The 26,867-nt window shown below is 47.4% G+C and overlaps 1 protein-coding gene across 6 annotated transcripts in view; it reads right to left on the bottom strand.

The window, feature by feature from the left end:
- Positions 1-13,180: 13,180 nt before the first annotated feature.
- Positions 13,181-26,867, bottom strand: part of MORC2 (MORC family CW-type zinc finger 2) — a 41,595-nt gene continuing 27,908 nt past the window's right edge. For 3 of the 6 annotated variants that reach the window (XM_060311145.2, XM_060311144.2, XM_060311147.2), the window contains 16 exons: positions 26,478-26,563; positions 25,199-25,339; positions 24,950-25,104; positions 24,728-24,856; positions 24,120-24,225; positions 23,693-23,825; positions 22,486-22,560; positions 22,020-22,400; positions 21,337-21,468; positions 20,856-20,910; positions 20,310-20,451; positions 19,980-20,207; positions 19,795-19,888; positions 16,205-16,393; positions 16,021-16,113; positions 14,965-15,447 (listed from right to left, as the gene is read on the bottom strand). In XM_060311145.2, coding sequence (XP_060167128.1) covers positions 15,346-15,447; positions 16,021-16,113; positions 16,205-16,393; positions 19,795-19,888; positions 19,980-20,207; positions 20,310-20,451; positions 20,856-20,910; positions 21,337-21,468; positions 22,020-22,400; positions 22,486-22,560; positions 23,693-23,825; positions 24,120-24,225; positions 24,728-24,856; positions 24,950-25,104; positions 25,199-25,339; positions 26,478-26,563 — 2,241 coding nt within the window. In that variant the 3' untranslated portion in view covers positions 14,965-15,345. Of the gene's footprint in view, positions 14,928-14,964; positions 15,448-16,020; positions 16,114-16,204; positions 16,394-19,794; positions 19,889-19,979; positions 20,208-20,309; positions 20,452-20,855; positions 20,911-21,336; positions 21,469-22,019; positions 22,401-22,485; positions 22,561-23,692; positions 23,826-24,119; positions 24,226-24,727; positions 24,857-24,949; positions 25,105-25,198; positions 25,340-26,477; positions 26,564-26,867 lie in introns of those variants that run through there. The other 3 variants (XM_030860819.3, XM_030860824.2, XM_030860823.3) reach the window with 3 other exon arrangements.

Below are 26,867 nucleotides of genomic sequence, written 5' to 3'. Positions count from 1 at the left end.
CACCAACGTGTGAAATGCCTTAGGGTGCCCACTGGAGGGCGGGTGGGCAGGCACGCAGGCAGCCCCATGAGGCCTGCGGCAGAGCTGTTCAATGTTCCTTTTCTCAGAACTGTGAGTGAGCACCTTCTGACCAGTAATAAAAAATCTTGGAGTTTTCCACGGCCCCATTCCTGAGTCTGTGACTGGGTGGAGCAGGGCTGACACGGGAGAGCAGGCGACAGCCCGCAGGTGGCATGGGGGAGGGGTGTGGGGCGCTATTCTGCTCAGCGCCAGAAGCAGGCAGTGGGAGGTTGGTCTGGATGGGGAGGGGCGGGGATGGAAGACCTGGTGGGACAGGGTCTGGGCCAGGAAAGCTGCAGAGGGCTGAGGTGGCACCTACTGGAGGGTCACAGTTTGGCCTGAGGCCAGGCCAAGGCCCTCACCACTCTCCACAGGGAACCCTGGCCCTGGTGAGGTCTAGGGTTGCTCAGTGACCATGACCTGACCTCAAGCAACTTGGATCACTAGCTCCCGGGACCCGAGCAAGGGTGGCTGGTCTGGCCCAGTGGGTCCTCCTCCCACTGCCAGCACTTCCAGGTGACAGGATGGAGTGGGGCAGGGCACCACAGGGGCATCAGAGCCAGGCTCTAGCCACCTGTCCCAACACCCCAATGCTGTGGGATCCAAGGCTGGTACCGTACAACTCCTTCCAAGGCCTTAACTTTCCCATCTGTGGGGAGGCAGGCACTGGTGAGTCCCTGCCGAGGTGCTGGAGGGACAGCCCTCACTGGAGAGAAGGGTGTGGGGTGAGGCAACCCCAGGATAGCCCTGACCCAGGAGGCAGTGGAGGATCTGCCAGGGGAGGGAATGGAATATAAGAATAGAATTTTCATATATCCAAATATGACAACAGCAAATAGAATCCAGCCACATACAAAAAACTGATACCCCAAATTGGTAAACATATGCCCAAGCTGGTTTTACACAGTAATGCAAGAATGGGTCAAAATCGGGAAGCTTTTAGTTGTAAATCATTCATTGTACCAACTAGTTCAAGAGGGACTTCTTCTGGATGGTAGACTAAATGCCTGGATTATCCTTCTTTGTGGAAAACTAGACATGTTGGATAAAATTTTAAAACACCTTAAATGCATCCATGAGCTGTAATGGATATAAGGAATCCTCAGGCCAAAAATTAAGTGGATGTGGAAACCTGGGGAGATAAGAGCTCTGAAGTCTGCTTCTCACTGGCATTTACTGAGCCCACTGAGCCTAAGTTTTCACTGCCTCAAATGACCTGCCTGATATAGGGCATCCAGTTTGAGATAATCTCCCTCAAGCTGGGCCCCCAAAGGGCTATACCTTCAATATACCTTCAATATAATGGTGAATCAAGAATAATACAAGGAAAATTGCTTGTCTTAAAGGTTAGTCATAAGCAGAACAGAAAAAAAAAAAATCCCCTAAGAATTTGTAATCAGGAGCAGACCCTCACTTGGCTTCACAGCCCAAATACATGCTATCAGGATGATCCAATAAAACCTCTAGTAGAGAATACAGCACGGTCCCAAATTGGCAATGTCCCCCGTCACATGAGAGAAACAAATCCTCTCTAGAGGTTCTCCCCTTCATTCCAGACCTTATGGAACCCCAGATGTGAAGATGAAAGGAAAACGAGCAGCTCACAGTATAACATCTCCAAACACACAAGGAAATACAACATACACTGGCATAAGCAATGGCCGACAGAAATAACAGCAGAATCAGACATAACAAAACTACTCAATATAGTAAAATTAACAGACACATATAAAATAAGCATGTTTAATATATCTCTAGGAACAGAAAGGTGGCTTGAAAATGAGTAAAAAGCATTCAAAAATACTAAAGAACTTGCAGAAATTGAAAAAAATCACTAAAAACAATGAATAATTTTATAGCAGATTACACATGAAGAGAGTATTGGTGACATGGAAGTGAGATCTGTGGAAATTATCCAGAAAGCAACACAGACACACAAAGAGGTGAAAAGTGTAAAAATGAAATTAAGAGACATGGAGGATAAAGTGAGAAGATCCCACATGTGTCCAATCAAAATGGAACAGAAGCAATCTTTTAAGAGTTAATGACTAAAAAATTAACTTTTGACAAGAAACACCAATATACAGAGTCAATTCCAACAAATCCTTGTCAGGGTAAATAAAAAGACATCCACAGCTAAATACAATATAGTGAAATTGCAAGACATTTAAAACAACAAAATTTTAAAAGGAGCCAAACTTGGGTGGGGGATACCTTGAAAGAGCATTGATTAGAGAGTTCACTGTCTTCTGACCACCAAAGAAAGTCAGAAGACAATGAAGTGATATCTCCAAAGTAGAAGAGAAAATGTTAGTATTCCTAGTGAAAATATCTTTCAGGAACCAAAGGAAAATACGACATTAACAAAATGTCTTATTAAAACAATACTGGGACTTCCCTGGTGGTCCAGTGGCTAAGACTCCATGCTCCCAATGCAGTGGGCCTGGGTTTGATCCCTGGGCAGGGAAGTAGATCCCACATGCATGCCACAACTAAGAGTCCACAGGCTGCAACTAAGAGACCACATGCCGCAACTAAGAGGCCGCCTGCCACAACCAAAAGATCCCACATGCCGCAACGAAGATCCTGCACGCCGCAACGAAGATCCTCCACACAGCAACGAAGATCCCACGTGCCGCAACTAAGACCTGGCACAGCCAAACAAATAAATATTAAAAAAAATTAAATGGCTTATGGAGTTAGACTTTGATAAGTATTGGACTGGTCATTCGGATTTTCCCACATCTTACTGAAAAACCCAAACGAACTTTTTGGCCAACCCAATATTATGTAAAACATATAGAGGAATAGGAATACTAAATTTCAAAAACTGAGGAAAAACACCGTATGTGGGAGAGAAATTTTCAGTCAATCTAAAAGAAAGCAGGAAAGGAGAGGAAAAAGGAATGCAGATAAGCTGGAATAAAAATTTAAAAATAAGAAGATGGAAATAAGTTAACCAATATATCAATAATTACACAAAATTTAAACAAATGCTTTGGGTAAGAACAAAAAATATCAAATAAAAACAAAATCCCACTATATGCTAGTTACAAGAAAACACCTAAAACATAAGTACACAGACAAGACAGACTTTGAGACAAAAAATATCACCAGATGTCAACTTTCAGAAAATAAAAAAAGCAATCACTTCTTGGCCTTTTGGCTATGATCAAGGGTAGAAAATTTAAAAAGCCACTTTATAATGATAAAACGTAAAATTCATAGAGTTCTAAAACTCACAGGCACCTAGTAATATCTCAAAATAAAGTAAAATGGACACAATCAGAAGGAGAAATAGATAAATCCACAATCATAATGGAAGATTTTAACATCTCTCTCCCAGTAATGAGAGCTCAGACAGACCAAAAATATCAGCAAGGGTTCAAACAACACAATTAACATCTGGTAACAGGCACATACAGGGAATTACACATAACTGCAAAATACATATTTTTGAAATGCACACAGAACATTTATGAATATTAGCCACATACTTGGGCCAGTTGTCAAGCCTCAGCAAATTTCAAAGGACTGGCATACAGACCACATTCTCAGATCACGATGAAAGTTCAAAATCAATAACGAAAAGATAATTAGAAAAAGCAACCACGTTTGAACATTAAGAAATATGCTTTTAGGGCTTCCCTGGTGGCACAGTGGTTGAGAGTCCGCCTACCAATGCAGGGGACATGGGTTCGTGCCCTGGTCCAGGAGGATCCCACATGCCACGGAGCAGCTGGGCCCGTGAGCCATAGCTGCTGAGCCTGCACGTCCGGAGCCTCTGCTCTGCAGCAGGAGAGGCCACAATGGTGAGAGGCCCGCGTAACGCAAAAAAAAAAAAAAGATATATGCTTTTAAAATAACTCATGGATCAAAGAAGAAATCAAAAATCAGAAAATACAATTAAAAATTAAAATATTATATACCTAAACTTATAGGACATAGATAAAGCTGTACTTAGAAGGAAATTTATAGCCTAAAAGCTCATGTTGTAAAAGAATAAAGGCTAAATAATGAGCTAAACATCCAATTTGAGTAGGAAAATGAACATTAGGATAAACCCAAAGGACACATAAGGAAATGAAGATCAGAAATTAATGAAAGAGAAAACAAACATAATAGAAAGGACCAAGAAAGCTGAGGTTGATTCTTGGAAAAACTAAAACTGACAAACTTTAATGATAAGGAAAATGGAAGGAGGAAATGGATGAACCCAAAAAACAATATTTGGAATGAAAAGAGGACATAGAGATGCTACAGATATTTTAAGGGTATTGTGAATAACTCTGTAACAACATCTTTGAAAACTGAGATAAAATTCTAGAAAAATAAAACTTAAAACTGACTCAAAAATTAGAAAAACCTGAATAGTATTATAACCTTTTAAAAATTCAGTCAGTTAAAAAATCTCCCCACACATATACACACAAAACTCCAGACACAACTGACCAAGGACTAACCAACCTTACAGAAACTATCACAAGAGGGATACTCCCCAACTCATTTCTTGAGGCTAGTATAACCTGGTCACCAAAACCTAACAAGGACAGTATAAGAAAGGAAAATCACAAACTAGTGTCACTCACATGCTGGTACAATTCAAAACAAAATATTAACGAATTAGCAATATAGAAAAATTATAATCACTCCAGAAGTGCAAGGTTTAGCCTATGAAAAACTAACCAATGTAATTCACCATGTTAACAAATTAAAGGAGAACACTGAATGGTCATCTCAATGGATGCAGAAAACACTTGAGAAAAAATTCAACATGCATCAATGATATTTAAAAGGAAAAAAATGCTTAAAAATAGGAATAGAAAGAAACTTCCTTAATCTGATGAATGATATCTACCAAAGGGGAAAAAAGCTTTCTCTGTGAGATAGAGAACAAAAGATACCCATTTTTACCCTTTACATTCAACACTGTATTGGCAGTCCTAGCCAATGCAACAAGGCAAGAAAAATATATGAGGTATGAGAACTGGCAAAATTATCATTGCTCCCAGATGATGTATCATAGAAAATCCAAAAGAATCTAAAGATAAAATAGAATCATCAATATATAAAAATCAATTACATTTTTATTTACTAGCAACAAACTGTGAGGAAATAAAGTTTTAAAAACTATTATTTACAGTAGCATCAAAAATCATCAGATACCTAGGATATACCATAGGTACATACATAGTAACAAAGGACATACAAGACTTCTGAAGGGAAAATCACAATACTTTCTTGAAAGACACTAAAGAAAGATCTAAATTAATGGAGAGTTATACCATCTTCATGGTTTGGAAGGCTTATAAAGATATCAATTCTTCTCAAACTGATGACATACAATCAATTCCAATGAAACCCCTATAGCTTTTCTCATGGAGCTTGATAAAATGATTCTAAAATTTATACGGAAATGCAAAGGACCAAGAATAGTCAAGACACTCTTGAAGCAGAAAAAGTGGCAAGACCAGCTCTATTAGATATCAAAACTTATTGTAAAACTATAATAAATAAATCAGTGTGGTATTGGCATAGAGAAACAACAAATGTAACTGAATAAAAATTCAGAAACAGATTCATACATATATGAACATTCGATATACAAGAGAGGTTGCACTGTAGATTAATGAGAAAGGTAAGACTTTTCAATAAGGGGTGTAAGGACAATCAGGAAGGAACTGGAGCTCTACCTCATACCATACACAAAAGGCAATTTCAGGTGGATTAAAAGTCTATATGTGAAAGACAAAACTATAAACACTTTAGAAGACAATACAAAACAGTATCGTCATGACCTCAGGATAGGGAAGGATTTCTTAAATAAGTTACAAAAAATGCAAACAGTAAAAGACTGATAAATTAGTCTATATTAAAATTAAGAGGGACTTCCCTGGTGGCACAGTGGATAAGATTCTGTGCTCCGGGGGCCCATGTTCGATCCCTGCTCAGGGAACTAGATCCCACATGCATGCTGAACCTAAGAGTTTGCATGCCACAACTAAGGAGCCAGTGAGCCTCAACTAAGGAGCCCATGTGTCACAACTAAGGAGCCCACATGCTACAGCTAAGGAGCCTACAAGCTGCAACTAATGAACCCACGTGCCACAACTAAGGAGCCCGCCTGCCACAACTAAGGAGCTCACCTGCCACAACTAAGAGACCTCATTCAAGAAAATTTTAAAAAAAAATTAAGAATGTCTCATCAAAGGACTATAAAAAGAGAGTTAAAAAAAAGTATGCCAAAGAGTGGAAGATTTTTGCAACACAGATAACTTACAAGGATCTTGTATCTAGAATATACAAAAATACAAATCAATAAAAAGACGAGTAGAAAAATGGGAAAAAGTATTGAACAAACACTTTATCAAAGAAGAAATTCAAACAGTCAATAGACATGAAAAGATGCTCAACCACATTAGACATCAGGTTAATGCAAATTAAACCATAATGAGATAACACTACACACCCTTCAGACTGGCAAAAAACAAATCAAGTCTAGCAATATCAAGTGTAGGTGAGGAAGTAGAGGAATGAAGCACTTAGTGCCAATGGGCATGTAAATTGATACAACTGCTTCTGAAAAGAATTTGGCATTATCTAGTAAAGTTGAAATGGGCATGGCCTATGATGCAGCAAGTCTCCAAGGATTATGCATGTAACAGGAGACATAAACATGAATGTCCACAGATGTACTGTAATAGCAAAAAGCTAGAAACAACCCAAATGCCAGTCATAGAGACATGGATTTTTAAAACTGTGGTATGTTCCATTGTAGGTGTAATTTGTTTTTATTACTGTATAATATTCAGCACTACGATACACTAGTGAAGATGAATAAATTACAGCTACACTCAACAACATGAGTAAATTTCTGGAACATAATATTGAAAAGAAAACAAATTGCAGAATAGTAAATAAAATGTTATGTCCGGGACTTCCTGGTGGCAGAGTGGTAACGAATCCGCCTGCCAATGCAGGCGACACGGGTTGGAGCCCTGGTCCGGGAAGATTCCACATGCCACAGAGCAACTAAGCCCGTGCGCCACAACTTCCGAACCTGTGCTCTAGAGCTCGCGAACCACAACTACTGAGCCCCTGCGTGCCACAACTATTGAAGCCTGCGTGCCTAGAGCCTGTGCTCCACAACAAAGACAAGCCATCGCCATGAGAAGCCCACTCACCGCAACTAGAGAAAGCCCGCGTGCAACAACAAAGACGCAACGCAGCCAAAACTAAATAAATAATGTATTTTTTAAAAAAAGTTATGTCCATTTAAGTTCAAAAACAGGGCTTCCCTGGTGGCGCAGTGGTTGAGAGTCCGCCTGCCGATGCAGGGGACACGGGTTCGTGCCCCAGTCCGGAAAGATCCCACATGCCGCGGAGCGGCTGGGCCCGTGAGCCATGGCCACTGAGCCTGCGTGTACGGAGCCTGTGCTCCGCGACGGGAGAGGCCACAGCAGTGAGAGGCCCGCGTGCTGGGGGAAAAAAAAAAAAAACAGGCAAAACAAAGCAATTATTTAGAAATACAAACCAACATGGTAGAAGTATAAGAAGAGCAAAGAAAAGATAAACACAGAATTCAGGTTTGTGGTTACCGCTGAGCAAGGAAGAAAGGGGAAAGGACCCAGGAGGGGCACACAGGGATTATAAACTAATAATAATGTGTTTTCTTAAACCAGGTGATGGATGTACACTGCATATTTTTCTTACCATATATATATATATATATTTTTTTTTTTTTTTTTTTTTTTTTTGCGGTACGCAGGCCTCTCACTGCTGTGGCCTCTCCCGTTGCGGAGCACAGGCTCCGGACGCGCAGGCTCAGCGGCCATGGCTCACGGGTCCAGCCGATCCAGCTCCGCGTCATGTGGGATCTTCCCGGACCGGGGCACGAACCCGTGTCCCCTGCATCAGCAGGTGGACTCTCAACCACTGCGCCACCAGGGGAGCCCCCTTATAAATATTTTATACAGTATTCTTTTGTAGCTGCTCAATGCCTAATAAGAATAATCGCTAAAACAGTAGCTTAAAGGAGAAAAACCCCATATGATTTTATCAATAGATGCTGAAAGGCATTTGACGATGGGAGATGGGGATGGGGGCCTCACAACCCACATTTCATTCTGTGTAACTGGTGCCCCCTGGTGCTCAACTCAGACAAGACTGGCAGCCACGGCTTCATCCCAGAAGCCCCAAGTTTAAAAAACAAGACAACAGCATCAACAAAAACAGAAAAAACTCTTTCCACACTTTAAAGACCAGTCACCAAAACCAACAGACAATATTCTGCTCAACCCTAACATGTGGATTTCCATCCTCATCAGAAAAAAGACCTGGATAATTAATTACTCAACACTGTTTCAGAGGTTCGGCAATTAAAACTAGCATACTGGCAAATTTGCACATTTTATCTAAAAATACAAGTTTATTTTGAAAACTACCAGAGTTTATAAGATAGAAAATAAATTATATTAAACAATTTGCTTTTCTATATATTAATAATCAGGAATAGAGATGGGGGGAAAATTCCATTCACAATAGTGACAAATAACATAAAACAGGAATAAAATGAGAAAGTTACATAACCCATATGAAGAAATAAAATCTTATTGGAAGATCTAAAAGGAGTCAAACAAATGGAAAACCATTTTGTATCGTCTAGGGAGATTTAAAATCATAAAAATGTCAACTCTCCCATAACTTACATCTAAATTTAATGCAATTATAATTTAAATCCCAATGGAACTTGTTGTGGAGGCGGGCAGGGACGGGAGAGAATTGGATTACGTGATTTTAAATTTCATGAGAGAAGAAATTCTAAGAATAGCCTGGAAAACTATTTTAATAAGAAAAACAGCGAGGGAGATTGATCCATCTAGATGCTAATGACGCCCCCAAAGTAGTTTCAGCTAGGACCTCACCCCTCGCGTCGGAATCGCCTGTCCAGCTGGTAACAGACTGTCTCCCTTGACATATGTAAGGGTCATCTCAAGCCCAACAGGTCCAAAACCAAATAGAATGAATATAAATAATGACCTAGGTGGTTCGTTTAAGAAACGGAGGTGGCATAAGTGAATTTCCATCTGGAAAAACCAAAACCAAAGTCTGACTCCTGCCTAACCGCAGATACTAAAATATTTCCCACAGGGAGTGGAGGTTGACACAAAAAACTTTAATACAGTGCAACAAAATGCAAGAGAATGTTTGCAGGTGAGTAGAGGGGGAAGGACTTTCTTAAACATGATAGGAAACCCCAAAACCTTTCAAGAAACACCATAAACCAGGCCAAGGACAGACAAACCAGCAGAAAAGCAAGTTGTGAGCCGAGGTCGTGAAACGCAAGAGGCCTCAGGTCCCGAGAGTCAGAGGTCTGGACCTTCAGGGGAAATTACCTGGAAAGGGTATTTCAAAATGTAAATCATGCAGCTTCGGGCTTCCCTGGTGGCGCAGTGGTTGAGAGTCCGCCTGCCGATGCAGGGGATACGGGTTTGTGCCCCGGTCCAGGAGGATCCCACATGCCGCGGAGCGGCTGGGCCCGTGAGCCATGGCCGCTGAGCCTGCGCTTCTGGAGCCTGTGCTCCGCAACGCGAGAGGCCACAGCTGTGAGAGGCCCGCGTACCGCAAAAAAAACCAAAAAACAAAAAAACACATGCAGCTTCCTTCCCAGGTCCTCTATCTTGCAGACGTAAAAGCACCACACCATCAAGGACATCTATACCAAAAAGTCTCCTGTAGTGACCACAAAAAGTTGGAAAACTACCGGGTAAAAGGTTTCACCTGTGCCCGGGCTTAATACGCAGACTCCAGCGGAAAAAATTCCCCACTTCTCTGCTTGGGGTCTGAGCCGGACACTGGATCCCCTAGGCCTTCCCTCCGCTGGCCCTAGGATGTGGGACCCTCGAGGCCTCCGTCCCCAAGCGGGGCCCCGGGCGGGCCTCGTACAGCCGGGTTTGCTCACAACTCCCTACCCTCACGCCGTCTGAGGCTCGGACGCCCGCCCACCCGGGCTCGGGCACGTAGGCAGGCTCGTGACGTTCCCAGGCGCATGCGCTGGGCGCAGAACACGTGCCAGGCCGCTGCACCGCGCAGGCGCCATTGAGCGCCTGCCTTGAGGGTCTGGAGGAGGGTGGGAGGGGTGCTCTCCGCCTCCCGCAACCGTTGGCGACCTGGGAGAAGGCAGGCGCCCGGATGGGACTGAGCGTTGGACACCCCCAGAGCCTCCGGAGAGAGAGGGCCGAGGGCCGGGTCCTGGACGTGTCCTCTGGGCCAGGTGAGAGTTTGCAGCCAGTCCCCGGGCTTGTGCTGTGTTATGGTAGCTGATGATTTAGCGTAAGGAACTCAAAACTCTTCCTTCTGACAATTAGGGGTTCTCGCATCGCAGCGCCCCCAAACCCGGCTAGTGCCAGACTGGCTTAAATGGTGGGGAACTGGGTAGGGGAGTGAGAACCCAGAGCTTAAACAGAGTAAGAAGTGGGGAAGAAAGGACCGTAAATTCAAAGTTGTGGGTTAGAGCTGCCCACAGCTTCCCGAGAACTGCAGTTGCTCGGGCAGGAAGTGGCCCCAGAGAGTCCCGTGGAAGTATCTCAGCAGAGTCCAGAGGAGACAAGAAAGGAGGGATGTGTCTGTCAGACCCTTCCCCTGTCCCTGGTCCAGGTTGGCCTCAGTGGCATGGGCTTCCCTATCTCCAGGCCCTGGCTGGAAGCTGAGAAAGCCCGAGCCCCAAGAAGTAGCAGGGGCAACCTGCTTTGCGGACCGAAGATGGCTGGATGGAAGACCCGCCCTCCTCACCTCGGAGGCCAAAAGGCCATAGGGTAACACCCCACAAGGGCCAATGAGTAGGTCGTGGAAGGCCTACAGGCAGCAGGTGGGGCCAGTGAATCTTGTAAGCAAAGATAAGGGGTCAGGGCAGCAAGGGCTTTGGGGCCCCATTCCAACCGTCTATATGGGCCTCTGGATAAATTTCTGGTGGAGAACTACAACTTAGTAAGCCAGAAAACCTCTACTGTCATCCAGCGCCTTTATTTTAGAGGAAGAAAAGGGGACCCAGGATGGGCAGTGATTTGTCTGAAGCCTTGTGAGCTGAAAAAAGGAAATTTATGCAGGATCCACCAGGGGTCCTAGTTGGGCCTGGCACATTCCAAGTTACTGCCATGAAAACTGCCAGACTGAAAAACAGGCTTGGCAACATTTGGGCTCATTCCTGAGTGGGATTGTCCCTCGCCAGGCCCTTCCTCTGTCCAGTCTGTGTCTTGCTCACTATGGAGAGGGTGCCCCCAGCAGTGCTGAGGACAGTTGGAGGCCTCAAACATGGCAGCAGAGAACGCATGTTCTTTTGTAGCTCTGCCTCCCGTGGCCAAGCTGGCTGTCCACCTTCTCAGGAACCAAGAGCAATGTGGCCATTCCAAAGGAAGCCTCAGAGGTTCCATCTCCAGCAAAGGGCAGAATCCTCCAGTGGAATTTTGAGGATGTTTCAGGCATCTAGGCAACTGCCAGCGGGTCCCTTACAGCCTGGCCCAGATGCAGGACAGCCTTACATCGGGGACGAGCAGCCAGTGGAGGCACGGCCCGCTCAGACCAAATCTTGTGTTCTGTGTAAAAGGGAAAGAAGTTTGAGCTCTATCAGTCTTAACACAGTTTGGTCTGTAGAGCTGTGAGTGCTTGCCCAGTGCTGCTTGAACCACGGGTCTAAAAGACAGTCATGTCTTTCAAGGGGAACTAGACCCAACAAGAGGAGCCAAAAAGCAGTGCCACTCACAGGAGGAAGCAGAGAAGTTTCTCTCAGCCTATTAACCTATGCCTTCCTTTGGTAAACAATGTCAAACCCTTGTCCTGACCTAGTAATACAGTATTGATGTGGGGTTTGTAATGCTAAATCCATGGGACACTTAGGGGCTGAGGGGTGATATAAGGTGAACATTTCCCTGAGGACTTGCCCCTTGTTTTTCATCTGATTTACAAAGTCCCTACCCCAAGACTCAGAACTACAGCTGTGTCCCAGAGAGAAACACAACCGGCCAACAAAGATGTTCAATCTCACGTAAATTAATTCAAACCAACTCAAAAATCCATCACTTTTCACCTTTCAGATTAGTAAACAGTTCAGATGGAAGAGACTACAGCCAGGCAAGTGGGGGTGGGGGGCAAGGAATATACTGTTGGTGGGAGTTGAAATTGGGAAGTCTTTTCTGGAATGTATCTTAGAATTTTTAATGCATCCACCATCTAACAGCCGTTTCTCTCTTTGGATCTTAACCCTGTATAAACCCAGATCTGAGTTAACGATTAAGTACACATGTATACCCACACACACTCATCACAGCACTTTTCATAAACATTAAAAACCAAAATCTCTATAAATGGGACCACTAAATGACAGTACATCCAAGACGATGAAATGCTATGTGGTTGTTCAGGAGAATAAAGTAGATCCATGTGAGCGCTTCAGAAACAAGTCCCAAGATTTACTAAGTGAGAAACAGGCAGAAACAGACAGTAGATGTGTAGTGTGCTCAGGACGGATACTCCTTCCACGGAAAGTGAGCATTGGGGGGTGGGGGGGTGGGGAGGAGGGAGCCTTGCTTTTCATGGTCCAGCCTTTCGTACTGTTTGAATTTTTACCATATGCATGTATCACTTGGAGAAAAAAAACAAAACACGAAAGTCCCCATCCCTCCCACTCCTTAAAAACAAGGGTCGCTGCACTCATTCACCTTCTTGCCGCCTTGAACTCAGGACCTTCCTGCCACAGCCCCACCAGACCATCTTCTTCTCCCAAGTTTTAGACAATTTCAAGCAGGTTAGTTATCCAGGACAAGGAAGGGGGAGGAACCCCTGCATCTTATCTTCCCACCCAGAATGGAAGGAGCTCTGCCTGGAAGCAGGCTGCGTTCAGCGCAGCTGTGGTTGGATTTAAACAGCAAAGTGGGAACGCCCAGAAGTTGAAGCTAAAATGTTTAAGAAATTCAGTATTTCAGTTTCTATGGGTGTCCAGGAGAGTGAAGACATAAGACAAGGTGGTGGAGATGAGGAAGAATCTGAAGACAGTTTAAAGCCACAGTGGTGGAAAGAATGAAGAGGAGGAAGGTGCTGGATTTTACTAAGAGAAGAAAACAGACAGTTCAGGAGTCTCACCAGTGAAAGTTTATAGTATTGCATTTCGATTACAGGTATGTAAATAAAAAACTTGAGTATTACCCTCTAGTAAAAATGCAGAACCAGCTTGCACTTAGATTAAAACAGCAGGTTTGGGGACAAAAATGGACCATATGCTGCCTGTGATGAAAAGAGCGAGCTGGACAGGAGAGGAACCACCAGCTCAAGAAGCCCTAAGACTCTTCGCGAATCTTCAGAGGAAGAGGTCAGGGCCTCTCTGAGTGGTATTTCCCCCAAAGAGCCCTTGCCCAGGGATGTGGTTTGGAGAAGTCCCAAACCCACAAGTCACAGGTGCTTCTGGCCACGTGCACAAGTGGGTAAAGACCTCCGATTCCCATGGGGCCTGCCTCCCTCGCCAGCACTTCCCAGGCTACTGGAGTCTTCACAGGGCAGCATGTGGCCACTGCTGACCAGAGGTGGGTAGATGCTGGAAACACACCGAGAGGTCTGAATTGCAGACCAGTGGCACAAGACCATAGTTCTTGTGCCTTCAGAAAACCCAGTCCCCAAATAAAGGGGGATGAAGAGAGTTGGGAGAAATCAAACCAGAATTTTTCCAATGGCCATTAAAGAGAAAATTCAGCAACTCTTGCCTTTGTCTTTGACCCTGAGAAGTTGAGGGACACAGCTGTATGAGGCTGTGACCAGGCGGGAAGGAAGACATGGTGTGCTTCCTGCAGAGCCACCTCTGGAGTCCCTGTGGCTCAGTGACCCCCTCCTCCCATCTGCCCCAAAGCAGGGACCTTGACTGGGCCTGGTGGGGCCAGACAGGGGGGACGCAGTAAGAGAAAAAGCAGCGCCAGGCTCTCCAGATGGCCGGGACCATTGAGGAAGGTGTGCTCCCTAGGACCCTGCCACACCCACAGACGAGGCCGCCACCAACCAGCACAGGGGCTCCTTCACACACATGGTCCTTTCGTAAAAGGAATCCTTTGGAATTCAAACATTCAGTGTGTTACCCGGGTCAGCAGTCTGACCAGAGTCGGATCTGTCCACTCAAGTTTTTGAGGCAGGAAACCTCATTGTCCACTGTTAGTTCTCCAGCAGGGAGAACTTAGGTGGTGGATGGGGAAGTTGAACAGGAGGATCTTTCTTCCCCAAGCTGTCTGGACGGTGCCACAGCCAAGACGGACCACTTGGGCCACCACTCACATCCCCAACCTGAAGGAGCAGCCACGAGACAGGGAGCTGCTCAGCGCTGAGCCTCCTCCTGACCATGGCCCTGTGGGGATCCCCTGGATTGGAGATCCTGGGGGAGCACCAGCCTGGGGGGCCCTGCCCCTCCCCCAGTCTTGCCCCTGGAGCCTCCCCAACTTCCAAACAGCACTGGATTCACCACATCTTGAGGAGCCAGGAGCCAAGAGAAGCAGCTCAGACTTGGCATCCTGCTTCTGTTCTCTGCCCAAGAGTCACCAAAAAAAATGTATGGTCTCACAGCAGGCACAGCATCTTGTTTCTTTTAAAAAATAAATATTTATAAACGTAGGGAGGAAGATTCAAAGAATCAGAGTCTCTTTCCCTCCAAAAGCACAAATATCCCATGTGAGTCAAACCAAGGTAAGTCCATCAACCCATAAATGAAACTCCACCCCCAGGAGCTCTGCCTTGAGGGGCAGGGGAGCTGATCTCTGGCTCCAGGCCTCTTAGTCCCCCTTGGTGATCAGGTCCTCGATGTAGGCATCCAGCTCGTCATCTGTGTTTATGTCTATATCCTGGAACAGAGCAGTGCAGGGTCAGCCGGGGGCCACAAGGTGGTGGGGGGCCCGCCTCCCCATCCTTTTTGCAGCCCGTGCCCCTTCCTCTCGCCCCTCCACCCTGGCTGTCAGGCCTTGTCCCTTCTTATCATCCGCCCACTCCCTCCTCTGTGCACAGATGACGCCCAGATTTCTTGCTCCTACCCTGCCTCTACCCCAAGTTCCCGGCTTGCCTTAGCCATGCTGCAGGCTTCTCAGACTCAAAACATCCAACAGCTCAACGGCACCACCCACCCCGAGTTGCTCCATCTTGGTACAGGCCACCACCGCCTCCCCTCCACCCAGGGGCTCAGACAAACCACAACCATCACCCTTGTTTCCTCCCCTTCCCTCAAGACGTTACAACAAATCTGCCCACTTCTCTCCCTCCTCACTGTCACCATCCAAGGTTCAGGCTGCCAGAATCTCTCACCCAGACAACTGTGGGAACCTCCTCACTGGAGTCCCGGATTCTAACCTCCGCCCCCTCCAGGCCCTCCTACAACCAACCAGAGTAAATGTCTTAGATTGCAAACGTCTTAGTGCCACACCCTCCAGAGACTTCCCACCTGGTACAGGGCCCTGCTTCTTCTATCGCCCACATCTCCCTGCCTTGGGCCTCAGGCCCTGCTCTTCCCTCTCCCCAGAGCTCTCACATCCCACTCCTGTGTGACTGGTTCTGCCCTCAGCTCAAGTACCTCCTCAGAGAGGCTTCCCCTGCACACCCTAGTAAAGCGGCATCCCTGTTTTCTGTCTCTCTCATATTTACTTCACAGCACTTCCCGCCAACAGTAGTTCTGTCTCCTCCACTTGTTGGGCTATGAGAGCAGGACCCCTATCTTGCCTGTCTGCTTCACCAAAGGTCCCCAGGACAGGCACAGAGCAGTTGTCCTCAATGTTTACTGCCTGGATAAAGGGCTGAGACCCTACAGGGCGCTCCCTGCTTCTGGGCTACCTAATCCCATCTGGGCGTCATCTGGAAAATTGAGAATGTTTTTCTGTTTTATGACTTGGAGGGTTCTCAAACCAGGTTGTATATCAGAATGTCTAAACAAGGGCAAAAGTCTGATACCGTGGGTCTGGCTGGGATGAGGCCCAGGCAGCCGCACCACCTCCAGCCCTCCTGGTCAGGATGCTGTGCAGCCAGGGTTGGAACCACAGATTCCTGTGAGTGGGGAGAAGGGAGCAGGAGGTGCCCAAGCCCCCACCCCGAGACACCAGGTGGTCCGCTACAATGAGAGGGCTGCCTGGCTCACCTCCTGCACCTTTTGCAGGAGCGCCACGATGTTGGTCCTCAGCTTCTGCAGCTTCTCCTCTGTCTCGCGGAGCTTTCTCTCGGAGGTACGCAGGCTCTCCTCGGAGGCCTTGGCCCGCGAGTCGGCGCGGCTCTGGTAGGAATGGCACAGGTTCTGGAGCCCCACTTCATACTGCTTGAAGTACTCTTTCTGTTGGGAGAGGAGCTGGTGGGTGAGTGCATGAGCTCACGAGGGTCCCCAGTGCCCTTCTAGATGGGCACTGGTGTCCCCAACTGGCTCAGCACAAGGAAGCTCAGTCTGAAGGGATGCCGGACCCAGAAGCAAGTGATCTCTCTAGCTCCAGAGAAGAAAGACCTCGACGTCCACCTCACAGGGCTGCCACGAGGACGAAGACAGGATCACACATGAAGCACGTACCAAAGTGCTCTGGCAGACTGCCAGCCGTGAGTAAATGTGAGGGATGATTCTCACCATTCACCTTTCTAAGTGCACAACAGCACTTTGAGCAAACCACTTCCAAGTCACAACCAACAATGTCAAGATCAAAAGTTCTCTTCCACAAGTATTTTATCAAGCACCTATCAACAACAGATTCCTCCAGGTTTGTGTAGTATGTTTATACAGCATCAGAGCTTTTCACCATCTTCCCTGAGTACCTGAAACTTCCCAGGGGTGGGGCAGTAATGTTAACTAGCACTTTCTCTAGACATGGGGCTTTATCAAACTTTTAGAAAGTAGCAGAACACTTGTTTCAAATGAAAGTTACATGGAATCTCAGTATAAAAAACAATCTGGGTAATAACTCTTTATGTTTAATTTCAAAGTTATAACATTATGATTTACTCATAAATCACCAACGTGAATGATGAGGCCATGCTGATGAACACAAACCCATGACCAGCAGGTCCTGGCTAACAACTGCAGTCTCGCCAACTCTAGCATTTATTTACTTCTGTGAAGATGTATGAACTACCTAGCACTGAACGGCTAAAAACTGCTGTTTTTAAAACGTGTTAGAACTATTTAATTGTTTACAATCTAGAATACTATCCCAGTAAATCAAGATGGCAACAGAAACTTCAAATTCTGCACAAAAAATAATTATCACTTGGCACCGCAAAAATAAATGTTCAAGCAGGTGCCAAAAGTATTAAAATGTAATACACAATGTCTTAAGCCTAACTATGATTTGTATTCATTTTAATTTTTTTTCCACTTTTAGGCCATTAAAGATTCACAGGCAGTTACGTTACTTTTAAAGTATATATATATATATATATATATATATATATATATATGTTTTTTTTTTTTAATCTAGTATTTGCAGGACCCCTGACGGTCTGGAACTCCTAGTCCAGCATGATGAGCAAAAGGACGGTCATTTACAAACTGACAAGGATACAATGAACATTAGACTCTTGTTGTGTCCCGAACATTAAAAAAAATTAAAGTTTGAGTTATTTTAGGCATTTCACTTAGGTGGCTATTAAAATGATGCATTAGTGGTACACCTCCCTTTACAGGCATAAGCCAACAGACTATTTTAGGCTCAGATGCTCCTACTGACTGTGCTTTGGTCTGAGCGGTCAGGGCCACTGCAAAGATCCCACTGCACCCAGGCTTTACTCTGACTTTGGCAACAACTTTAAGCCAAAAGCAACAAACATACCAGGCCGATCAGCTGTTTGTTCCTGGGATCTGCAGAGGATGCCTGCAGCCTGAACAAGGGTAAGCGCTGAGGTGTAGCAGCTTTCTGTGAAGCCATGAGTTCTGCACCTTCTAGCTTCCCCAGGGTGCAGTGCCCCCTCATCTCGCAGGGGAGCAAGACCCTTGGCCTAACAAGTTGTTCTGGGTTCAAATCTGGGCTCTATTAAGACAGACTGTTCACCTCTCTGCCCCTGGGTTTCTTCAGCTCCTAGCCTCATTTCCCTTTTTTAAAGTAGAATGGAGACAAAACTCCATGTTTTCCTCTCTGGCAAACTTTATCAAGCATACAACTGCCCACGAGGGCCTGCCATCTTAAACATATTAATCCTGCAGTTTCAATTCCAGTTGTCCTCTCCAGAAACTCCTCCCTAGAAAACTTAAGCTATTCCTACAGCAGAAACATCCTCTTGATGTGGATGACTCCCAATCCCCATCTCCAGCCCTGCCCTTCCCGCCCCTCCCAAGTGCCAGCCCCAATCTCCAGTGTCCTATCCACTGGACATCACCAGAAATGAAGTGCTGGTACTTCCAGCCCAAGTCAAATCACAACTCGTCTTCCTCACCCTCACCCTGCTTCTCTCCCAGTTAACAGCTTTGTCATCAACCTCCAATTCCCACAGGCCTGAGAGACAGGGAAGCACGTGACCTCTGCCTCCTCACCATCACCTGCCTTCAGTCAAAGAAGGACCCCTGACACGGCCCCTTCACCTGTCAGAGCTCCCATCCCCCCTCCCTGACCTATTACCATTAGACCAGCTTCCCTGTCCCTGTGTCTCCCATCCACCCTCCTTCCCAGAACCAGAGTTACCCTCTTAGGGGCAGGGTCAACAGACTACTCACTGCCTGTGACCAAATCAGCCTGCCACCTGTTCTTGTAAACAAAGCATTACTAGACCTCAGCCACGTCCATTCCTTTGCATATGGTCTTATGGCAGCTTCCACACTGTAACGGCAGAGCTGAATAGTTGCCACAGAGACCTTACAGCCCATAAAGCTGAAAATACTTGCTAACTGGCCTCTACAGAATAAGCCTCTTGACCCCTGCCCCAGACATGGTTCAAGTCGACAATTCCATCCGCTCAAACCTTTAGCTGGGCCTCCATTTCATACAAAGTTTAAGCCACTGCACCTCAGGGGGGTGCCCCTGATGCCTCCTATCCTGGCTCTGAGGGCCCTTCTCCCTGAGTGCTCACCACAGAGACCACTGCCCTGGCCCCCACCTGCCCTTGCATCCCTGAGCCTTTGTTCACAACAGTCCCTCTGCCTCAAACACTTCCCGTCACTTCTACAAACACTCGCCCAAACCCACATTTTCTTTAGCCCTGGTCACTCTCTCCCCCTCCCAGAGGCTGCCCCAGCCCTCCCACCCACCTTGCAGAGCACTTACTGCTCTCAGCCTCATGTCTAGGTACCTGCTAAAAATTCAGTCTCTACTGACTCTTAAGCCACTTGGAGGCTCCAGCACTGAGGCACTGCATCTGCATTTGCTAAATAAGATCCCACGCTTATCTCCACACACCACGAGCTTCCCTATACCTCGGAGCTTCCCTATACCTCCGAGAGTCACGTTTCCGGCACTTTGAACCTAAGCTCTTTACTGTTTCCTGCCTTGACAGAGGAAAAGGGACATACTCCACACAAGTCACACCGGGCCTGTCCCTAAGCGAGGATTCCACTCCACCCCAGCATCTCACCAGCTGCACACCAGTCTTCCGGCTGAGCAGCTTCTTTTTCCACAATGTAAAGTCCCCTCTTCCCTTCCCTCAGCAGATGAAAGGGAAGCTGGCCAAGCGGGGAAGGGCGCACACAGCTGAGAGCTGACAATCACAACAAGCACCAAGGGGGGCGTGCAGAGTCAAAAACCAAAGGCTGGGCAGACTCACCAGAGGAAACGATATTAGCTCATCTGAATTCATAGCACTCAGCTCCTTCTTAGAGATGGGGAAACTCGGAGGCAGGAAGTACCGTAAACAATTCCTAAACAAGAAAGAAGGTGGAGACTGGAAATCAGAATGGCACAGAGCTAGTGGAGAACCAGCGCTGACCCCGGAGCAGGACGACAACGCACCGAAGGATCTGGACGAGGAGGTCAATGGTCTCGTGGTTGGTGCTCGGGGCGGTGGTGTCGGGCTCAATGCGAATGCAGTCTGAGGTGGAGGGTTCTGCCATGGCTACAGCCTGCTGAGCCACTGCCGCCTCCTCCTCCTCCTCCCCGCCCTCCTGCTGCGTGTCCGGGCTCTGATACTCCGGGGAAGGGGGCTTCATCAACCGCACATCCTCACTGCCTTTCTCCACCCTAGGGAGGACCCAGTGTTTGTGTCACGTGTCCCAGGCTCCCAGGATGGGCTGCCTGCCCCTGCCCAACTCTGTCAACCCAGCCTCCTAGAAGGGGCATTACCAGCGGTCTCTTGGTGTCGTGTCCGTGGGCACATAGTCAAACTTCACCTTCCACCGCACCACGTTCTTGCCCAACTCCACGGCTGTGACACGGCCTGTGTACCACTCCCTGTTCACACGCACCTCCACGTGCAGCCCTTTAGCTGAGAGTGCAGATGGAGTTAGAAAACTAGACTAGAGCCCCCGACCCAGCCAGGGCCACCTTGAGAAAGGTCATCCCAGGTTCACAGGGACAAGAACCCCTAGGAGCTTGACGCCACTATGCCAGGGACATGGAGCCCAGCCACTCTGGTCTCCTTCCCCAACTGTCATGAGAGTGCCGCAGAGCAGCATGGTAACTGCCAGCGGTGAACACCAAGGAACTGATACTAAAAATAAACACGAGGGCGTGCTAGCCTCAGCATTCTTCTCAGAATTAGACTTGAAACCACTGTTGCTTGAGAGCCAGGAGCCAGGAAAGCCTCCATGGGCCTTCGGAATACGGTGCTGCTGGCAAGGGGCCCCCTTCCCACTTCCCCACAGGCTCTGGGCACCTCCCTAAACTCACCTTTCTGAGCGCTCTTGAGGTCAGCTGGGTCCTCTTCCCCAGCACTGTCTGAGAGCTGCAAGAACAGAGTCTGTGAGAGGCACCGCCAGTGCCCCTAAAGAACAGACTGTCCACCCAGGGTCATAAGCCATCGCCTCATGTCGTCTTGTGCGGCTGTTTAAACCCCCAGGCCTCACTGAGAGCCACTCTCTCAACCATTATCTCAGTACGTACACACCTGCCTCCAAAAACGTCAGAAAACAAGAGAGCAGGCATAGGGGCAGAATGTCACAGACACGGAAGTACATCTGTGTCGGTGTCACCTCAAGCCTGTGAGTAGAGCCACAAGCCAGTCTCACTCAAGATCCTACCAGGTACCGTGTTTCTAGTCGTCTGTGTGACTGAGTGTCCTTCAGAGATGGACTAGGCTTCTGAAAGGCTCGTGTCACAGACTGCAGGTGGCGGGTGGAGACCCTGGGGAGGGAGAATGCTGAGAACCTACCTCATTCAAGTCCTTTTTTTCCTCCTTCACGGCAAACTTGCCCCGCTTGGACCTCTCTTTCCTCCTCTCAGCCTCTTCCTCGGCTTCTTCCTCATCAGAGACCCCAAGACTCCGCTTCCGACCAGGAGTGGCCTACAGCAAGAGGAGCGGGAACATGAGGGACCCTGGCAGACCCTCAGGTGCTGGAAGATCCCATCTGGCCTAAAGGAGCCATTCAGAAAGGGGTCTGTGGGTCTCAGTCCCCGCCAGGGCTGGGCTCCCAACGGTACTAGGGACACAGCAACCCCGGCCTCTACGCCCACGAGGACCTTTGCTCAGAGCTGTCACAGGGGAGCCTCTCAGTTCATTCCCCACTGAACCACGCCAACCACTGCTGCAGCCCACCAAGGCTGTCACCAGATTGCAACCTCTGCCCACCGCGTGAGAAGCCAGTGAAGGCGACTCAAGTCTGTGGAGGACCAAACCTTGGTGGGGGCACCAAAGAGCTCCCTGGACAGGGGACCAGCAAGCTCTGTGCCCCCCATGAGTGCCTTCAGCTATCAGACTCCTCCTCTGCAGGGGCAGCACGGAAGGCTGATCTCCACTGAGGCTTCTCCACCCCCCCCTGCCCCCCATGCAGTCAACGCTGCCCCCTCCATTCCTATACCACTGTAGGCAGGGCTGGAGAAGAAGGAGCATCTCACCAGGGAGAGTTTACTGGGCGGCTCCGGCTTCTTGACCACTGGAGTCTTGATGGCTCGGGGGGCAGGGACCTCCCGAGGGCTCTTGGAGTTGGGCAGCAGAGATGGTGATGGTGGCTGCACGGGAGGGGCGGGCCGGGATGCAGTCTTGACTGGAGTGTTGGCAGGCTTTCGGGGCACCTCAGGAGGCTGGAGCAGCCTGGAAGTACTGGCCTCCTCCCGTGCTGTCGAGGCAGGAGGCTTTGGGACACTGCTAATAATAGGAGCCTTTCGGGGCTGGCTGGCTGGTCTGGGAGCCTGCAGGGAAGGGGGTCTGCTCGGGGCATTCCTGATCACAGCAGGTAAAGGAGGTGACCGAGGACGCTGAGGTCTACGTGCAGGTTCCTGAAAGAGGCCCAGAGAGAGTGACAACATGGATCCCAGCATGAGACACCTGAGGAAAAGCCCTGCCCCTATCCCTGGGCTTTACCTCAGTGGAAGGTCTGGTGGTCACTTCCAAGGGCAATTTCTTCAGGTCAGCTTGGGAGCGGATGGGTGTGGTTTTCTGCAGGGTAAACATGATGAGGAGGTCGTTTGCGTATCTGGTACATTCAAGCAAACTCTTTTTGGAGCCCCACAGTCTGGGACAGTGGGCAAATAAAAAAGAACCCCTGGGCCACAGTCCTACTATTACAAGCCTCCCATTCTCACTGAGAAGACAAAAATTCAAAACACTAAACTACCAGCAAATTACAGGATTCTATATGATTAATCCAGCAATTGAGAGACTGGGGAAAAGTGTCAGTAGACTAAATTCCTATAAAACAAGCCAAAAAGGTTGGAGATCCCTAAAGGCCAAAGCTGGAAAGGACAGGTGGGAATTGGCAGACAGGGAGGCATGCATACAATGAGAGCATCTGCCTGTGCAGAAGTCAGAAAGGGAAAGGCTTTTGTAATAAATACGATAAACGGTTGATACCACACATATATCTAAAAAAACCTGACTAGTCAATTAAGAAAAAAATTTAAAACAACAGTAATATAAGAGAACAATAAGCAGTTCTAAAAGAAACACACGAAAAAGTTGTTCAATTTTAGAAATATGAAATTCAAATTTAAGATGTGTATCTTTGCTTATCAAATTTGCAAAAACATTTAAAAATAAATGTACTGCTAGTAAAAAACAAAACATAATACATCTTCTGGAGAATAATTTGGAAATAGTTATTTAAAGAAAACATAGAATTTTAAAAATCCTTTTACTCTTTCAAATTCACTTCTGGAAAACTAGCCCAAGAAAATAGTTATGCACTAATAAAAAAAAGTATGTGTGTGTGATATGACACAAGTAAGTCATGATCTCTATTTCTAATAAAAAATATATGTATTTATGTGTATGTAGAGGTCATAAAAAGTTGGAAGGATGTGCAGTTAATGGTGGTTACCTCTAAGACAGGATATGTACTTTCTGGAGTTTCAAAACATTCTAAATGAATCGGACCTCTTTGTAATATATAAACAAAATTTTTTTTTTTAAAGAATGATCAAGGCATACTGGAGAACCAGTGTGCCTGGAGGTTGGGGTTGGGAAGCTTGGGCAGCACTCATGGGTGACAGAAGGATGAAACTGAGCCTGAGGGAACAGAGGAGACACTGAGGGGTCCTGCCCATGTGCCCACTGCCCATGACCCACACACCTGCAGGGCCTCCAGCTTCTCTTGCTGCTGGCGAATTTTCTCTGTCAGTTGCTTCTGCTTCTCTTCCTGTGTCTTCAGATCCTTTCTGAACGTCCCCAGGGGAACCTTCTGCTTCTGTTCAGAAGCCTCACACCTGTAGAGAGAAAGTGCTAGGAAGGGTGTGGCAAGATAGCTCCAGGTAGGGCAGGGTCCTTCCTCCTCAGCCAACCCATGCTCCCTCTCACCAGAGCAACCTCAGACTTCCCAAATGCACAGAATTAATACTCATTGCAGGATACACTTCTATTATTTCCAGGCATTTATTATACACAGCAAGACAGAGATGTAAGGATATGAGCACTGACCTCAAGAAGCATAGTGGAAGAGTGGAAAAAGCACGGGGGGAGGTGGGGACGCCCACAAACTCCTTGTTAGAAAAAGTGCTCACCGGTCCTGCTCAGGATCAGGGTTCATGGAGCAAACCCAAGTGTCAGGGTAATCTTTTTCCACAGAACTCAGCTGGAAGGGGAGGGTCCGCCACTTCAGACACAAATCTGTGACACAGAACATACCCCCAACAAAACATCAGCCATGCCCACCAACAATAACCAGGCTCCTCCCAGCCAGGCCCAAGGCAGAGATGCCCCCGACTTTCTATGCAAAGATCCTCAGTCTGGCTCCAACTCTGCCTTCCTTACAGAACAGTCACTCTTCTCAGGGACAGTGATTCCAGCAACGATGGAAACTTTATACCACGGACCCTCAGCGGCCCCAACCCCTCTCCCTCCTCCAGCAAAATCCTGACTCAGTCATCACTCACACTTCTACCGATGTGGTACCAAACCTTGTGAGACCCGGCAGGGTAGATGACCTCCTTCCTCATTTAGAAGGAACAGGTGGGCACAGCACAGCCCCAAGACTGAGCTCACAGGGCCATCACCAAACAGACTCATATCCCTAGTGGGACATACGTCCCTGAATGTCAGTGCATTCAGGAGGCCAGCACGGTGACTATGATGGAAAGGAGTCAGGAGGAGGTGCCGACCCCCAACTCACCACACTGGATGGTGGTTGGGATTTCCATAGCTCTCCGCCGTTTGTAACGCAGCTCACTGGATGGAGGCTGGTTCCAGTTGGCAGAGAGGTAGCCGAACTCATCCCAGAACTTGATGATTCCCCGCTGGGCTGGAAGACAAGCACCCACACATCGCGTGAGGAGTCAGCCCCCTGAGGCAGCGAGAGGATCTCAAGGCTGGAGGTGAAGCGAAAGGGCATTACCAATGGCGATGTCCTTCCAGTACTGCGCCAGGTGCTCCCCCATCGCCCGCAGCAGGTGCCGGTACTCCTTGGCATCAGCAAAGTCCTGCTTGTTGTGTGTAGGCTCCAGGACCAGGTAGGGCACATCTACAACCCCAACGACCCCGCCACATGCCCTGCAGGAGGAGGTAGACACGGCTCTGTCACCCCACTGACCAAACCTCTCCCGCCAACCATCCTGGGCTGAAGCTCTCCTCAGGCAGCACTCACATGCCCCCTTCCAGCTGTGGGCCCACTTTCTCATACATCTTGATCAGGCGGCTACAGTTGTAGATGAACATGCCGTCCAGGTCCCGGTGTTCGATGTTGACCCCAAAAACAAAGTTCAGTTCCTTGGGTTCTTTAAGCGCTCTGAGAAGACAAAAGATAAATTCAAACAGATCAACCCATTAACACACAAATACCATGGTGTTTAAGATGTATTAAGCTTAAGCTGAAACTTGAGACACTTAAGTTTTGCCTTTGCATTCAATATGCAACCTGTAGACTTGACAAGGATACTCACTGTGCAGTCACTCTAAGCTCCCTAATTAAAAGCATATGACTTTAGCTTTTGGTATCAAACGGGGATGTATTTAGTATGAATGGGATTCTGTGAACCTGTTGCAAATCTCTGCTAAGATGCTTATTTAGTAGAATAAACACAAGGTCATCTGCATAACCATTCCACTGATGTGACAGTAATTAATTTTAAAAAGACAAAAATTCACAAGAACAATAAACATGTGAGAGAAGAAATGATCATGGGATAAATGTCAACAAAATCGTGGAAACTGAAAAGCAGATAGATGATCAGTGGACAGACTCACGGGGCAGATACCCGAAACCTAGGCCTGTGGTGAGGAGGCCAAGAAGTAAGCAAGGACTCAGGCCCAGAGCCTGCAGAGGCTCCAGACATGGTGGGGGACATGGAGATCATGTAATGAGCCAGGACAAATGCCCAGTCTAGGTTAAAAGGAACAAACTCAATCTATAGCATTATTAAGAGTACATATCACCAGGTGGGAGAAGTATAAGGGAGTTTACAGCTGTATTTCTTAAATAGTCTGTATTTTACAAGTTGTATACTACAAGCATTTTATACATCCTTTAAATGAAAAGAAAAAAAAAGAAAAAGGAAAGGAAGAGGGAAAGGATGGGCAAGGTGGGGAGAGAATGGAGGAGAGAGAAAAGGGGAGAAAGGAAGGGAGGGAGCGGGGAGGGAAGGTGAGAGCGCTGCCAGTGAGGACAGGTTGGTGTTCAACTCAAGGTGCTGGCTCTGCCCACCTTGTCCTGGCTCAGGGGAGAACTGAGCTGGGTAACCTCTCCTGTGGTGGGCATGTGACAAACGTCTGGGAATCACAACATTAATGGCTTTCTCAAAGCAATCTGCATGTGACAGAATAGCAACCTTGTGGGGTGGAGAGGGATTCCTCAAGCTCTTTCTTTGTCAATAATCCATACAAAAGCTACATAATTTTAAAAGACCCAAGGCCAGCTGGGCACTCACCGCTGCTTGGCCTCCTTGATCCGCTTCTTGACATCAGCTTCTCTGCGAAGGGTAATGGCCGTGTTCTGGACCTGTCGCAACATCACCTAGAAACACACGCCAGCACCAAGTAAGGAGAGGAAGTGCTATGGGCCACAGCTGGTAATATCATTAACAACACATCTGAAACTTCTCACTTTAAATCACATGGACGCAAAAACAGACCTAGAAATTTACTTCCTTTCCACAGAAAAGGGCCCTAGCTAGGGACAAACACAAAAGCTGTGCTTCACTTGACCAGACTTGCTGACATAGAGGAGGAAACACCCCCAACTGAAACAACAGTCTGAAGAGGTGTGTGTGTCGCAGGGGAGGGGTGGAGAACTGCTGACCCTTACTGCTGTGTGTGAC

The sequence above is a fragment of the Globicephala melas genome, chromosome 13, assembly GCF_963455315.2.
Source record: "Globicephala melas chromosome 13, mGloMel1.2, whole genome shotgun sequence".
NCBI lineage: Eukaryota > Metazoa > Chordata > Mammalia > Artiodactyla > Delphinidae > Globicephala > Globicephala melas.
This window is presented reverse-complemented; position numbering and strand designations above follow the sequence as displayed.